The sequence below is a fragment of the Artemia franciscana genome, chromosome 8 (assembly GCF_032884065.1).
Source record: "Artemia franciscana chromosome 8, ASM3288406v1, whole genome shotgun sequence".
NCBI classification, from domain to species: Eukaryota; Metazoa; Arthropoda; class Branchiopoda; order Anostraca; family Artemiidae; genus Artemia; species Artemia franciscana.
Window position 1 is genome coordinate 38,248,977 of NC_088870.1, and position 17,776 is coordinate 38,266,752.

The 17,776-nt window shown below is 36.5% G+C and overlaps 1 protein-coding gene across 4 annotated transcripts in view; it reads right to left on the reverse strand.

Annotated features, from left to right (window-relative positions):
• LOC136030390 (perilipin-2-like) overlaps positions 1 to 17,776 on the reverse strand; it is a 60,405-nt gene that overhangs the window by 27,008 nt on the left and 15,621 nt on the right. For all 4 annotated transcript variants that reach the window (XM_065709332.1, XM_065709333.1, XM_065709334.1 and 1 more), the window contains exon 2: positions 14,836 to 15,013. In XM_065709332.1, coding sequence (XP_065565404.1) covers positions 14,836 to 15,013 — 178 coding nt within the window. The remainder of the gene's footprint in view (positions 1 to 14,835; positions 15,014 to 17,776) is intronic.

Below are 17,776 nucleotides of genomic sequence, written 5' to 3' on the forward strand. Positions count from 1 at the left end.
TAACGGTGCAAAAAATTATTTTTAATTTTCAACATTTTTATTGCTAGAAGGTATGAAGTTGGCTCCAGAGGGTAGAATTTTGGATCATATGTAGATTTTATAATCTACAACCATTACAGAAAATTTCTGATGTCTATCATAAATAGTTTGAAAGCAAAATCAGAAAAATACAATTTCAAAATGTGCTTACTTTTTACTTATTTTACCCCTGTTTCCGGCTTAATAGCGTTCTTTATCAGCCAATAGAAAAAAAGGCGGGATTCTTATCCAATTTTAGACATTACGCCTAGAAGGCATTGTGTCTCTGATTAAAGCTGTTGACTTGTCAACTGAAGTCAATAAGACATTTGAGCTATGAGGAAGAAAATTATCAACAAAAGGTGGCTGAATTTAAAATAGCGGTAAGTAAAAATTACATATACAAGTTTCATTCCCTCTTGTCCATTAAATAAAAAAACAAGTTTTTTTTAACTGCATGTAAGGAGCGACATTAAAACGAACAAAAATTATTCCGTTTATGAAAGGGGGTAGTCCCCTCCTCAATGTCCCGCTCTCTACGCTAAAGTTTGACTCTTTCTCACAACTATACTTTTTAAAACAATAAGAAACTTTAGCGTAAAGAGCGAGGCGTTGAGGAGGGGACTACCCCTTTCATATACGGAATAATTTCTGTTCGTTTTAAGTTTTAATGTCGCTCCTTACTTGAAGTTAAAAAACCTTTTTTTTTATGTAATTTTTGAACGTTTTTAAATTAATGCATGTTTTGATTTGGCTCACCGCACAACGAAATTTGCATATCTTTTTTTGTCTAAATGGCTTTCTCATATTTTTGTTCTGACGATTTTGAAGAAAATGGGGTGGGGGAGGAAGTCTAGTTGCCCTCCAATTTTTCGTAACTTATAAAAGCACCTAGAACTTTGTATATTTGTATTACATATATGAGGGGGTTTGCCCTTTCGTCAATACCTCGCTCTTTACACTAAAGCTTAAATTTTCTCCCGGTTCTTTAAGAATGACCCTAGAATCACCAAGTCCGTAGAATATATAGTTGAAATTACTTTAGCGGAAAGAGGAAAGAGCGAGGTATTTAGGAGGAGATGAACCCCTCATATGCGTAATAATTTCTGTTCGTTTTAAGTTTTAATGCTGCTCCTTACTTTCAGTTGAAAAACTTCTTCATTATTATTTTTTCAGTGTTTTTTTTTAATAATGCTAGAAAATTCTATGCCCCTTCATTGAATTTCTTTCCCCCGTGACAAATTCCTCTAAGTAAAGATCCTTCAACGTAGCTCCCTCCCCTCTACCCCCCCCCCCCCTCAGCCAAAACCCCTCAACCGTTGACTTTTAATTAAAAGGAATAGTTATGGGAAAAGTCAAGTCATGGCCAATTGTAGAAAAAGCCAAGACAGATTGTCCAATTGAGTGGGCATCAGGTCAAGGTAAACACTGGTCAAAGTTTATAACTTGTAGCCCCTCCCCCGGGAACTATGGGGGAGTAAGTCGTCCCCAAAGACATCTTATTATGTTTTTTGACTATGCTCAAGAAAATGGCTATCTCAAAATTTTGATCTGTTGACTTTGAGAAAAAAAATGAAAGTGGGAGGGGGCCTAGATGCCCTCCAATTTTTGGTCGCTTAAAAAGGGCACTGGAACTTTTCATTTTCATTAAAATGAGCCCTCTTGCGACACCCTAGGACCAATGGGTCGATACGATCACCCCTGGGAAAAAGAAAACAAAAAACAAATAAACACACACCCTTGATCAGTCTTCTGGCAAAACAATTCTATGACTTTTAGGGCGTGTTTCCCCCTTTTTTCCAAAATAAGACAAATTTTCTCAGGCTCTTATCTTTTGATGGGTAGGACTAAATTTAATTAAAATCCGATTCTTTTGACGTATTTATTAGTATCAAAATTTCGTTTTTTAGACTTTCGTTTACTATTGAGCCGGGTCGCTGTTTTTTTTTTCTATGGTTCTTTTCATTTTTTTTAGAAAGGTGCTGCTTGGAGAACAAGATAAAGATAATTTGTCAAATGGATCAAAAATTTCAGAAGAATTTTCAGCAAATCCTCTCATAGACGATTCAAATAAATTGGGAAACGGTAGTGGTTCTTACGGTGTTGATTGCCCCGATACGAATACTGAGATAGACTTATCTGGAATTCCAGATGGAAACTGCATTGTGAATCTAAGGTATTTCCTTGCTGAAGTAATTTCAGCATTCAGACACAAAATCCGTTGCGATCACGGAAAATTGATTATAAAGCAATTAGAAAAGAAAGGCCTGAAAACTGAACTGAAAGTTAAGTGTAATAAGTGTAACTGGGAAAAGAGGATTAAAGGTGAACCAGAATGTCCAGCAACAAGCGTAAAAGAATATATTTCAAGTTTTACGGACCAGACACAGGTTGCTTTTTCCGAAAAAAAATCAAGTCTTAAAGGCTGCTTGAATTCGAAGGCTGTTTGGGGAGCCATGGGTAGTGGAGGAGGGTATTCTACACTGTGTGAATTCTTCGGGGTGCTTGGAGTGAAACCAATGTCACGAATAGTTTATTCCCGTATGGAAAGGCAGCTTGGTAATGCTTGGATGAATAGTTTATCGGAAATTTTGCTAGAAAATGGACGAGAGGCCTTAAAATCAGCCATTCATGATGATAGGTATAAGGAGGACTCATACTGGACAAAAGTGATATGTGATGGAGGCTGGAATAAGCGTAGCAAAGGACACGATTATTCGGCCAAAGGATGTGTTGCAGTTATCATAGATGCATTTTCGAAAAAACTGTTATATGTTGGCATAAAAAATAAATACTGTTATATATGTTTTTCTTCTGCAAACGCCAAAGTAATTCCCAAAGATCATTTCTGCTTTCTGAATTATAACGGAAATTCAAGGAGCATGGAAACAGATATTCTAGTTGAAGGCTTTCGTTCCAGTGAGGAGATGCACGGATTACAGTTTTTAGAGTTTATCGGTGACGGTGATTCCAGTGTTTTTTATAAGCTAAAACAAAGTGTTTCCTACGGTTCCAACATACGGAAACATGAATGTGCAAATCACGTCACAAAAAACTATACCGCCCATCTATATAATTTGTGCAAAAATAAAAAAGGTTTGTACACAAAATGTCTTCCCCGAGGAATTATACAGCAACTGACAAAAAATTTAAGGGGCGCGATAAAAATAAATTCTGAAAATAATGGAACAGCAGAAGAATTGAAAATCTTGTTAAAAAGAGGTCCGTACCATGTTTTCGGAAACCACACAAAATGTGATTCTGGCTGTCCTAAGATTGCTGAATTGGCCGTGAATAGTAAAATAGAAGATCGGTGGAATAATTTTCCCCTGCAGGTGTTTGAAGATGTTATGACAGAGGTCGATATTGTGTGTCGAAAAGCAGAGCAGCTTCGAAATGACGCAACTACAAACTTAGCTGAAAGCTACATGTCAGTTGTTGCTAAATTCATCGGAGAAAAGCAAATAAGCCGGTCTAAACGAGGTTCATATCATGCAAGAGTTCATGGAGCAAGTCTTGCTTATAATTCAGGTCCAAAATGGCATCAATTAGCTTGGAAAAATATTTTTGGGCTTAGTCCTTCTAGCGTAACAAAAAAATATTGTAATAAAACGGCTAAGCTCCGTGTAATATCTAAACGTAATTTGACCAGTTATTATAGTGCTCTTGGAGGAAAACACGTTGCTAAGTTAAAAAATAGAAACTATAACTTTGGTAATCGTGACTATGGACCAAATTGCAATAAGCCAGACATGACTTCTGATGAAATGAATTTGGCTATACAAAAATATACTGACGAGAATTTAAAATTGGATTTTGCCAGTATAAGCTGTTTGTTCAACAGTACCAAGGGTCAATCCAAAAATGACACTTGGGTTGAAGAAAGATCTAAGAGAATAACTAGTAGTTACTTCCACAGAATTGCAACCAGAAAAAACAGCACCAGAGTTGCCCCAATTGTTAAGCAAATTCGAAACTTGGGACCTAGATTCTGCTCTGCCCTAATGAAAAAGGGCTTAGATTTAGAAGTAGTGGCACTAGAAGCATATGAAAACAAATTCAACTTAAAAGTCGTAAAGGGAGATCAAATAGGACTCAGTGTGCATCCACAGTATCAGTATCTTGCTGCATCTGTAGATGGACTGCTCCCTAATGGCACACCTATAGAGATAAAAACGGTGCATAATATACCAGAGTTCAAAACCATTTATGATGTGGCCCAGTCAAAAAATTTAGTTAAAGCATTTTTTCTTGAATTATCCAGTGAAAGTCTTCAGCTAAAAAAAATCACAGGTATTTCGCCCAGATACAAGGCCAACTCGGGATACTGGATAAAATGGTACGCCACTTAATAGTTTATAACTCTATTGAGGATTGGGAAATAATTACAGTTCACCGATCGAAAGACTACTGGGAAAAAATATTTCCGAAGCTTGAAGCCTTCTGGAATGAATCCTTACTTCCTGAAATTTTAGACTCAAGGGTTGCAAGGAATATGGAAATCAGAGAACCTGTGTCTGTAAAATGTACAACAGCCCACCAACCGAAGGACTCAAGCTTGTCTCAAGAAATAAAAAGAGGAAAAAAAAGAAGGTTGAGTCGAGTTGAAGTGAACAGCAAGAAAAAAAACGCACAGAAGGGATCGGGGGAGAACAGTGAATTTACCAGGAACTCAATGCATGAAAACAGTGATTTTGAAGAAATAATTTGGTCTGATTTGGAATAGATAAATCTTCGTGTTTGATAAAAAAAATGTGTTAAAAAATATTGGCAAGGAAAATTCTTTTTTTCCTCCATAAATTTCTGTCTCATTCTTCGTCAATGTCCAAAAATAATGAAGTTTCTTATCTGGTCTGAAGTATATTAAATACATTTAATACAAACAATTTTAGTTTTTTTTATAAATTTCTTGTATGTTACTTGGGCTTAATATTTGTGATTTTTATAGTTTTTCCTACAATTATTACGTTTTCTGTACAATTCGTTCATTTTTGGTATTTAATTAAAGCGTCATTAAGTTTCTTTCCGAAATCTTGTGCATCTCGCCCTAACACAAAATAACGTTAACGCCCTAATCTTATTACAAGGAAAATAGCTTTCATCTTATTAATTCCAAACAAATGACAAAAAAAAAAAACCTATAAAAATCAAGGTGACTGGAAAGATATTGAAAATGAACTGAATGTGTAATGTATAATTATTTAGTGTTTAATATACTAATTACAGGAAGCATCAACAATTAAGGTTTACAGATTCTATTTAGCGACAATTTTTTATTTTGTTTTACGATTAGAAGGGAACTCTAGCCCAACTCCTATGGGCAGTAATTTGTGTCCTTTTTGGTTTAACTTTAGCACTCATTTTAATTTTCAATCGTTTAGGATTTAATTATTTGTATATAGCAGTACCCATTTCTTTTATGTTTGGTATAATTATTTATTTTTATTTCTCTTCATTTTCAGTCAATTATGCATAGACAGTAATGTTTGACCGTTTCACATTTAGATCATTGAAGGATTTTATTTTCTGTCCGTCTGTTTCAAATGGCTCTTTAATTTTTGATTACTTAACTCACTAGCCTAATTGTATAATGTACATTCCCAGATTGCTATGAAATCACGATCTTGTATCAGACTTAGCAGACATCTGCCATGCTTGGGATACTTATGTCATGCTTGGCACAGATCATTCACTCATAGTACTGTTCTCACAGTTCCGCTATGCTTGGCACACTTCTGCCATGCTTGGTACTAGCCACCTGAGGTATATGATTTCTGAGAGTGAAAAACCTCTCAAACATTCATCCTTTTTCTTTGGGTAGTTTACTTTTGCATGTGCGGACTGTTTGTTTTCGTTGTTGTATTTTAATGGGGGCAGATACGATGGACAAGGGTTTTTAAATTCCTTTTGGGAAATCCCGAACTTTTTCTTCTATTTTTATCGCTTTTATTCTATTTCAATAAAAATTATTTTTTATGTGCTTTAACCTGTATGCGCCTGAGAGGCTATATTTCTTCCAAAATAAGTTCATTAGTACGGGTATGCATTGAGTTTTTCGTTTTACACAAACTTTTCATCTTGTTATCTTCCCAATAAATTAGTTTTATTTCCATCAATTCTGTTTATATGCTACTTTTTCATAGTAAATTTATGATGGAATGGCGGATTAGTCTTCTTAGTTATTTAGCAGGATGAGATTGAGGAGCACAAAAACACAAACGTACGCAAACACAGGAACAAGTCTACACACACACATCAAATTACCAATTACGCACTTATTGTTTGATGCAAGCTGTGCTAGAGTTTTGTTCGCAGGAATTCTTCAATTCAATTCAATCATATATATTTAAACAAAAAACACATAATTACATGTACATAATCTGCCAGGAAAGCACAAAAGTGCTTGACTAGGGCAGAAACTTCACTAAAGAATAATTAAACAATCAACTAACAGAAACAACGAATCAACTGGATTTATCAAAAAAGAAAAAAAAAGAGAAAAAAGGGGAGTGACGAAGAGATAGAAAAGAAAAAAAAAAGAAAAGAAAAGACCGAAAAGAGGAGGACCGCATATTCAAATCCAAACAGTATTTCTGTAACGACCCTTCACTGCTCGCTTGAAGGTAGTAAGGCTATTTGAGTTCCGGATTTCCAAGGGGATTGAATTCCAGATAGCTGGTGCATATCCGTAGAAAGTCCTTTGCGAAAGCCAAGTTGGGTATCGCACAGAAGATTCTACTCCTGGAGGTAATCATACATTCTTTCATGGACTACTTTCTCGTAAATCTTCGAAAAAAAAAGGTCAAATAGAAATGGATCGGTAATTACTCGGTTCATTTTTTGACTTCCCTTTGTGAAGGGGTAGCACTCGGGCTAATTTAAGTCTTTCTGGAAAAGTTCCCTCTTCAAGTGATAAATTAATCAGATGAGTCAAAATAGAAATAACAATTGTTTTTGTTGCTTTAACAACTTTTAACGATACTTCATCTACTCCACAGGATTGTTATTTCATACTCATAATTATTTCATTTTCATCACAATTTGTAAAAAGGAATTCAGAAGTAACATGACGAGGTTTAAGTTTGGGGACTGGTGGACTTCGAGAACTGGAGATTAAAAGAAAATAGCCAGGTGGGTGTTTCACCCACCTGGCTAACTGCTTGCAATTCTCAATACCCAAGGGTTCTCCCAATAGCCAAACAATTTTCATTTCCAAACGGACTCGGTCTCGGTTGAGGTTTGGGAGAGTTCACGCTTTACATTTCAAAACAGACACCCATCTCGAAAATAAAAGATTTGTCTACTTTTCGTACAAGTTCTACCATTTGCATTCAATGCACATCGAATCAAAATCTCTGAGCGAAAAAATATAGGATTACCCTTTAAATTGATGTGCAAAAGAAAACACTATTTTTAGCTCAGCAGTGGGTATATTTTCTTTTACATAACCTGTTCATCTAAATTAATCTCCGTAGAATCTAACGTGCTTTTACTAAACAAACATCTTTTGTTTTTTTCTCCCACTGGTTTATGTTTTTGTCAAGTCTCATAAACGAGTTTGCTATCGAATAGATACTAGCAGTGGCGTTATTAAGATTCTTAGAATCTGTTTCAGAAATTGGGCGGGAACAAAAAAGACCATTAGCCTTAACCAAAACTAGTTTTCTCAACGAATTACACTGATTAGATAGTGAACGAAACATTAAATGTTCATGCTTCCATCAGGTGATAAGTCTTTTTCTGTATCAGAAACTGGTTTATTAACAATCCGCAACTTCATTCCTGCAACAATCAATAACTCCTAAGGGTTTGAAGAGTCAGTAGGCCTACATGGGCAAGTTTATGATGTAGGATTGGACGGTGTCTTACAAATTTACATGGTGTTGGGTCTACATTCGACATCAAATTCTGCATACCTCTACAAGCATGGGTCAGGCACATTATAAGAAAAACTATGTTATTTTCGGGGGGGGGGGGAAATATTACGGAAACTATTTGAAAGTATGAAAACTAAAAAAAATTGGGGCTCTCTAGTTCTCTCCCTGATTAGTAATTTAGAGAGAAAAATTCTGTATTGCTGGTTTTACATTTGAATTTGTAAAACAAAAAAATTCAACTGAATGTTTCAACCGCTTAAAATCTTCCAATATTTTCAATTCGCATAAAAACCTATAAACATCTGTTGTTTGCATCCTTATCAGCACAAGTCAAGGTGAAAAAAAAATAGTTTCTAAATGATGTACATTTCCACACTACTAAAGTAAAAGACAGTTTCCATCTTCCCCATATAAACTTCTAAATCTACTGGATAAAAATACTTTTCTTTGCTAATATTTATTCTTCAAGCAGTTAAAAAAAATAAGGACCCGCTCTAGCCAGCGACCCTTTATCCCTAATTTTAAATTTTGTCGTGCGCGTTTAACACCTACACATAAGGAGTGCCCCAGAAGAAACGGGACCTCTATTTTAGTTATCCACACGTACCGAAAATTATGCTTCCTCCTTTGTTCTCTGAATGCTCTATCTTATACATAAGAAATTTTTATAAAGCATGTTTTCATTAATTTCTAACTCCTGAGTTCGCAAGATATCCAAGAGCACTGATGAAACAGTTACAATAGAATTTTGTATCTTCTATGAGCGGCAATAATACTCAGAACGAGCAGAACAACCAAGACCGTATCATGGGGTCCTTCTAGTTTTCCGGTTTCCATCTTCAACTCCCCCCCCCCAATTTCACCAGATCTGGTTGGGATTTAAAATAAGAGCTCCGAGACATGAGTTCCTTCCAAATATCAAATTTCATTAAGATCCTGTCACCCGTTATTAAGTTAAAAATTGCTCAATTTTTTAATTTTTTTGAATTAACACCCCCCCCCCCCCCCAACACTCTAAAAGAGAGCAGATTCAGTCCGATTATGTCAATCAAGTATCTAGGACTTGTGTTTATTCTTCCCACCAAGTTTCATCCCGATGTCTCCACTCTAAGCATTTTCCAAAATTAACGGTTTCCTCCTCCAACTCCGACCAATGTTACCAGATTCGGTCAGGATTAAATATAAGAGCTCTGAGACACGAGGTCCTTCTTAATATTAATTTTTCTTTTAGGATCCAATCACCCGATCGTAAGTTAAAAATACCCCATTTTTCTAAATTTTTCGAATTACCGAATTAGGTCCCCCTCCCCAAATGCCCCCAAAGAGAGCGGATACGGTCCAGTTTTGTCAGTCACGTATCTAGGACTTGTGCGTATTGTTCCCACTGAGTTTCATCCCGATCTCTCCACTCTTAAGCGTTTTCCAAGATTTCCGGTTCCCCCCAATGACGCTGGATCCGGTCGGGATTTAAAATAAGAGATCTGAGTTACGAGGTCCTTCTAAATATCAAATTTCATTGAGATCTGATAACTCCTTTTTAAGTTTAAAAAAACCTTATTTTTTTCTAATTTTTCAGAATTATCCCTCCCCCCAACTCCCCCAAAGAGAGCAGATCCGTTCCGGCTATGTCAATCACGTATCTAGGACTTGTGCTTATTTTTCCCTCCAAGTTTCATCCCGATCCCTTCACTCTAACCGTTTTCCGAGATTTCAGGTTCCCCCCTCCAACTCCCCCAATGTCACCGGATCCGGACGGAATTTAAAAGAAAAGTTCCGAGACATGATATCCTTCTAAATATTAAATTTCATTAAGATCCGATCACCTGTTCTGAAGTTGAAAATAGCCTACCTCATTTTTTTTAATTTTCCGAATTAACAGTCCCCCCACCCCCCCCCACCAGACGGTCGAATCGATAAAACGACTATTTTGAATATAATCTGGTCTGGTCCCTGATATGCCTGTCAATAATTATCGTCCTAGCTTATCTGGAAGTGCCCAAACTAGCAAAACCGGGACAGACAGACAGACCAATAGAATTTGCGATCACTATATGTCACTTGGTAAATACCAAGTGCCATAAAAGTGAGGAATTTTGAATTTTGTGCCAGAAGAAAGATCATGGATGCGAGTTTATTTGTTTCTTTTTTGTTTTTCCCGAGGGTAATCGTATCGAACAAGAGGTCTTAGAAGATCAGGAGAGGGCTCATTTGATCAGAAATCAAAAGTTCTAAAGTTCTCTCCTTTAAGTGATCCAAAAATAGGAAGGCAAATAGCCCCCTACTCATGCCCTTTTTCCCCACAAGTCATCTGACCAAATTTGAGATAACCATCTGATTCAGCATAGGTGAAACGTCCAATAGCTATGCCTTTGGGGATGACATGACTTCTCATAGTCCCTGGGGAAATGGATGTAAGCTACACAATTTACCCATTGTTCCCATATGGTATCTATCTCGGGAAATGTACATATTTTTTTAGGGGGGATGAAAAAGAAAGTTTGATTCGTCTATTTGTAACCTAGTATGTCTTAAAAGTCTTGTTTTGTGGTAATATCCCAGAAGAGAGAGAGACAGAGAGGGGGGGGGGGAGTATAATTGATGAACTAATTAAGGCCGACTCCCTTTGAAATAGACTCATTCATTATTATTTTATTTGTGGCATAGCAACCATATCTGTTTTAGTAAGTTGTAAGGCTACTTGTTAGAAATGATGAAGAAATAAAGAAGTATTGGGTAATCAACTTGTAACATTATGTGTGTGTGAAAAGTCATGTACGCCCATTTCTTGCGTAAAAAAGTAGAATATAAGAAGTAGAATTATCGAAGGCAATTAAGCATTCAGCCATTTCATAGGATGGGGTACCTTCGTCAAAATTTCAAAGTCAGTCCCTAACTTAACCTACCCCCTCCCCTAATGTGCAAATATGTAGCCCGAGTTATACAGGTCCAAGGCATTATGTCACCCGTCATTTGTCTCTGTGACTATGAGGCCGGTTTTCTGAGATCTAAACTAATCGTAATTCTTGAGTATTTTCCTTTTAATTATAAATTACCATATTGTCTTAAAAGCAGGCTCATACAAAAAGTACAAGCCCCTTCCCCTCGATCGCCACTTGTGTATATACGTGCACTCCTATTTTCATAAAAGACTGAATCAAATACTAGGGTATGTAAGATATCCTTGAATATAACAATTCACCCATTCCCATAGCTGTAATATAACCGTCCTAGCCAAATGGTTAGCATGCTGGACTTGAAAAAAAAAAAAAAAAAACTTTTTAGTTTTACTGCTGATGATAAACACTGTATATGTGTTCGAAATATCCAGTTAAATTTTATATCTGTTCACTGTCAATAAAAAGGTTTCATCCCTATTTTGAACTGTTTTACTTTCGCTGGACTTGAAATACTTGTACCTCATAGACTTGAACCTCACTTGTTCGTGAGGTTCAAGTCCTGGTGTTGGTGGTGATTTGGCTGGGAACGGGGTCAGTAGCGCGACTGTAAGCTCAGCCAGAGTCGACCCAACTCTAAATGGGTACCTTGAGCAATCTGGGGAAGGTAAACAGGAAGATTGTGTGAAAGCAAAGGAGGGTTCGCCTCCAGCCCCGTAGTGCACTTCCTGGCTGAAGGGCTATGAAACGGAGATCATCACCGCGGGTAGGGAAGGCAAAGTCCAAGTTCGTGTTCTTTTACTGTTTTGTTTTTTTACCTAGAACGTCGAACCACGAATAGATTTAGTCTTATTTTCTGCTTGTTCGTCTAGTTAAGGGTTTTTCTGACAGGGTTATCCGGAATCCAAAGGTCACGCACAAGGTCACTAAATGTTTGCAGAAAAGAGTTACAGTGAACTTCAGTGATGTACCAGGTGAAAAATCATGAGGGAATTTGAAAGAGGTAGGGTATGTGTATTTTGCAGTCTCGACGAGATTAATTTGGCCTAAGGGTTCTAGAATGTATAAAACTTGAGCAAGAATACACACAATCTTAAACATAAATCATAACAATTTTTACACCGCTGCTCAATGGTTTATCGATTATCGTTCCTTTCGACTTCTTTCACTCAGTTTAACTAAACAAGAGAAGCCGCTGTGGGTGAATTTATTCGGGCACTGGGGGAAATTCGAGAAAAAATAGGTAATCATGGCGTTTTTTAAAACTTAAATTATGGACAGCCTACCACAAGATTACATGGCCACCTGTATCCCAAGTCACCCTCCTGCTTATATTCACTGGCAGTGGTAACTGGAAGTATTTGGGACATCATTCTCTCTGGGTATCTTAAGTAGCCAATCTGGAGCTACACAACTGCGCCACTCGTGTTTGGCTAAATCGTCTTTCGTTCTTTTATAAAACTATTTTTTATAGCACTTGGAATCAACCAAGTGACATATAGCGATCGCAAATTCTGTCGGTCTGTCAGTCTGCCTGTCTGTCTGTCGGTCTGTCCCGGTTTTGCTACTTTACAATAAACAATCAAGAGAGATAAAACTCTACAAAAAGAAAACTTCAAACGAGACGACTTTTGCTACTTTAGGCCCTTCCAGGTAAGCTAGGACGATGAATAGCAGGTGTATCAGGAGCCAGACCAGATAAAATTAGAAATAGTAGTTTTCCCAATTTGACCATCTGGGGGGGGGGGGGGGTCAATTCGGAACAAATAGGAAATGAAGTATTTTTAACTTACCAACGGGTGATGGGATCTTAATGAAATTTGATGTTTGGAAGGATATTGTGTCTCAGAGCTCTTATTTTAAATTCCGACCAGATCCGGTGACATTGGAGGGAGTTGGAGGGGAGAACCTAAAATCTTGAAAAACGCTTAGATTGGAGGGATCGGAATGAAACTTGGTGGGAAAAATAAGCACAAGTCCTCAATACGTGATAGACATAACTGGAACGGATTTGCTCTCTTTGGGGGAGTTGGGGGGGGGTTAATTCTGAAAAATTTGAAAAATGAGGTATTTTTAACTTACCAAAGAGTGATCGGATCTTAATGAAATTTGATATTTGGAAGAATACCATGTCTCAGAGCTCTTATATTAATCCCAACCGGATCCGGTGAAGTGGAAGTTTGGGGGGGGGGGCTAAAATCTTGGAAAATGCTTAGAGTGGAGGGATCGGGATGAAACTTGGTGGTAAAAATAAGCAGAAGTCCTAGATACGGGATTGACATATTCAGAACAGATATGTTCTCTTTGGGAGAATTGGGGGGAGGGAGGGTTAATTCTAAAAAAATTAGAAAAAAGAGGTATTTTTAACTTACGAAAGTGTGATTGTATCTTAATGAAATTTCATATTTAGAAGGACCTCGAAACCCAGATCTCCTATTTTAAATCCTGAGCGGATCCAGTGTCATTAGGGGGGGGACCGGAAATCTTGGAAAATGTGAAAATCGAGGTATATTACGAATGGGTGATCGGACCTTAATGAAACTTGATATATTGAAGAATCTTATGTCTCAGATGCTCCATTTTCAATTTGAATCGGATCCGGGGACATATAGGGTTGAAGGGGGGAAACAGAAATCTTGGAGACCGGAAATCTTGGAAAACGCTTAAGAGTGGAGAGATCGGGATGAAACTTGGTGGGTAGAATAAGCAAATATCGTAGATACGTGATTGAAGGAACCGGGCTGAATCCGCTCCCTTTGGGGGAGCTAGGGGGGCTCAGTGCTTTGGTGAGTTCGGTGCATCTGGACGTGCTAAGACGATGAAAATTGGTAGGCGTGTCAGGGACGTGCAAAAATTAACTTGATAAAGTCGTTTTCCCCCGATTTGAGCATCTGGGGGGGGAACTGAAGGAGAGAAATAATTAGAAAACATGATGTATTTTTAACTTACGAGTGGGTGATCGGATCTTAATGAATTTTGATATTTAGAAGGACATAGTGACTCAGAGCTCTTATTTTAAATCCCGACCGGCACTAAGCCTCTGATTTTTCTTCTAAATCAATCTATTGATTCTTACAATTTTGCCACAGCTCATGCCACATGAGCTCTTGGCTCTTGGCCCTTCCGACCTCATCACTAGTGCCATGAGCTCTTAAATCTTGTAGTATATAGGAGCTTGAAACCTCTAAAGTAGTGTTCTCTGATACGCTGAATCTGATGGTACTATTTTGATTAAGATTTTTTTATTTTTCAGGGGGATTTCCCCCTTTTCAACGAATAACTCTAAACTAAATTAATCTTATATATTTAGGAACATCATAATACGCCAATTCTGTTGATGTATCTACTGATGTCAGAATTCCGTTTCTTAGAGTTTCGGTTACTATTGAGCGCTTTCGCTCGTTACTTACAGTTCGTTACCACGAACTGTTTGATTAGACTTCTCTTTTTCTGCATTGACGCCAAATGGTCATAAGCCTGTCTGACAAATGGGAATTCAGATGTGAGCACCATAAAGTAGCTACAAGCTACTTCATGTAACTATGTAATTTGACGGCACAATCGACCATCACTGCAACCTAGCAACATTGTGTAATCATATGAAGCAAATTTTGTTTGTAACAGAAGAAAAAGCACAAATTTTCTTGAATTTCTTGCCTTTTTCAGTTCAAACCGTCAATTAGTTGTTTGTATTAACCCCCCCCCCCGCATACATGTCTGTCCAAACTCTTCTCAAAAATATAAAATGTACTCCCAAGGATATGGTAAGGTTTTAATACTAAGAATAAGTCGACTGACGAATCCCCACATAAAAGCCCTAGAAGAGATTTGCAGAATAGCCTCCGTAAATATAGGGTTCAACTCGTCATGTTCCAAAAGCCCCTTCCAGCAACAAACAAAAATTGGGATCAGTTATATAACCAAAAAAAGGGCGCTGAGCAGATGAGTTAAACTCCTTTATTTAGACGGAAAACATAAAGAGAGAAGTTAAAATGCAGATTTTAGTGTTTGGAGTAGAGTATAGTATATAGATTCAAGTCACTTACCTTTGCCTTTCCATATGCTTCCGAGGCATAAGAAATGGCTGAATTTACAACTGGTAGTTTTGAAACTTTCTGGAAGAACTCCACATTGCTGCTTAGCACTTCTAAAGGGGTACGATCCCTGGATTCAGCTGATTGAACCATTTCCCTATCAACAACTCGACGTCTTGCTTTTCTATACCTAAAATACATAGAAAGAGCATAACATATTTCTTACATTGAAATATTTTTTTGATAAAACTACCAGATATTTACTCAAAACAGGGACATACTCAGGGAGAGGGGGTTCAGAACCCGACCCTAAAACATCGAAAATTATCTAGAATTGCTTGGCACTTCTTATTCAAACTATTGAATACTTTTCTATAATGTCCAAAGCCCACCAACATGGAAAAAAGCTGTGTACCGGCTCCACACATAATATCAACATATCCGAGCATTTCAGCCGTTATAATGAATGACAGTTAGTTCAAACTTGTTAACATCAAGAGTTAAATTAAGAAAATCAATCTGGGACCCACATCACAAAATAGGTTCCCAAACTTTTCTTCCTCACAGGCCCTTTTCAAAAATTTCGCTAGTTCTGGTGGACCCCCTGCAGTTAAGTTTCTACCATATTCCAAAAACTCGAGGAAAAAATGTGAAAATTAGAACTAAGAACGGGAATTTCGTTGTAGTTGAGTTCCAACTAGAAACTAACAGTTTTCGAAACAGAAAGTGAAGTTTGATTGGTTAATTGATTAACTGATTTTCACAGTGAGTGGATATACAAAAGTGAAATTGTGCAGCCATAAAAGGGATTCTATCCAACTTTACCTTTGTGTTTACTCATAGCACAAGAAACCAACCAGTTCTCAATTACCTTCTTAAGAAAACTCCCCATTCGGAATAACAAAAATAAAAGAAACAGTACCTTTTCTGGAGTTGTATTTATACAAATACTGAATTATCACTCTATTAATTACTATTGTTTTCAAATTACATTTTAATAAAACAGTTATAAAATATATGACATTAAAAATTACAAAATGAAACATTACTTCTACAATTGTGATCATAAAACAGTCATAATTTTAGAAAGAGGTACATCAAACGGTTCGTGGTAACGAACTGTAGTAGGGAGCAACCCGGCTCAATAGTAACCGAAAATCTAAAAAATGGAATGTTAATACCAAAAGATACGTCAAAAGAATTATATTTTTACACTGATTTTAAATATATAAGTTTCATCAAGTTTAGTGTTACCCATCAAAGGTTACGAGACTGAGAAAATTTGCTTTATCTTCGAAAAAAGGGAGAAACACCCCCTAAAAGTAATAGAATCTTAATGAAAATCAAACCATCAAATTCAGCGTATCAGAGAATCCCAGTGTAGAAGATTTCAAGCTCCTATATACAAAAATGTGGAACTTCGTATTTTTTGCCAAAAGACCGATCACGAGTGCGTGTTTATTTGTTTTTCCATGGAGGAATTTATCATGGAGGAAGAGAATTTTGATGAAGGGACACCAGATTTTCCAGCATTATTTAAAAAACAATGATAAATTAAATAAAAAAAGTTTCCTCAATACACTCCTCCTCAATACCTCGCTCTTTACGATAAAGTATGTTTAGTAAATTCAAAAGATGTATTTATTCTAATTAAACGGCCTTTGTGATTCAGTGGGCATTCTTAAAGAATTAGAACAAAATCTGAGCTTTAGTGTAAAGAGCGAGACTTTGACGAGGGGGTGAACCCCCTCATATACAAAATTAAAAATATACGAATATAGAAATTAGTTACATAAGTTAATTTGTAAGTTACAAATACAGAAGAGAGAAAAATGAGGACTTTTTTCCCAAGACACTGAACGAACAGAACCTATTTGAATATTTAGGCCCTATATCTAAGGGCCGTCTTCAGCAAAGAAAATAATAAACAATAACACACTTACAATAAAAGTTGTCGGTTAAAAATCAATTTTTTAAAATAGTCTAAGCATCATTACTTCTAAACAAAATGTTCAGCCAAGACTGTGTGATAAAAGCTAACATTTTACAAGCTAAAATTTTCATTCATTTCGCTAACTGTATTTATTAAAAATTTGAATAACTTATAATTGCGACTAAATAAAAAAACATTTTTTTTAACTGCAAGTAAGGAGCGACATTAAAACTTAAAACGAACAGAAATTGTCCCGTAAATGAAAGAGGTTGTCCCCTCCTCAACGCCTCGCTCTTTACGCTAAAGTTTGTGTCTTAGTCACAACTCTACTTTAAAAAAAAATAAAAACTTTAGCGTAAAGAGCGAAGTGTTGAAGAGAGGACAACCTCTTTCATATACGGAACAATTTCTGTTCGTTTTAAAAAAGTTAAAAAAAACTTTTTTTTATTTAATTTCTGAACGTTTTTGAATCAATTTTTTTGCTAAATAGCTTTCTCATAGTTTGGATCAGACGGTTTTGATAAAACAAAGGGGCAGGGGAGGAGGCCTAGTTGCCTTCCACTTTCTGGTTACTTAAAAATGCGACAAGAATTTTTATTTTTTTAAGAAAGTTTTTGTTAGTAATAAATATAAGTAACTTACGAATTAACTTACTTAATGAACTTCTATATTTGTGTATTTTTATTACGTATGTGAGGGGGTTCACCCCCTCGTCAATACTTCGCTCTTTATACTAGACCTTGACTTTTGTCCCAATTCTTCAAGAATGACCCCCGAATCACAAAGGCCGTAGAATAAATATTTGAAATTACTAAAAATACTTTAGCGTAAAGAGCAAGGTATTGTGGAGGAGACGAACTCCCTTATAGACGTAATATTTTCTGTTCGTTTTAATTTTTAATGCTGCTCATTGCTTCCAGTTGAAAAAAAAATATTTATTTTTTCATTGTTTTTTTTTTAAATAATACTAGAAAATCCTGCGCCCCCTTCATGGAAATTATCTTCCCTCATAATAAATTC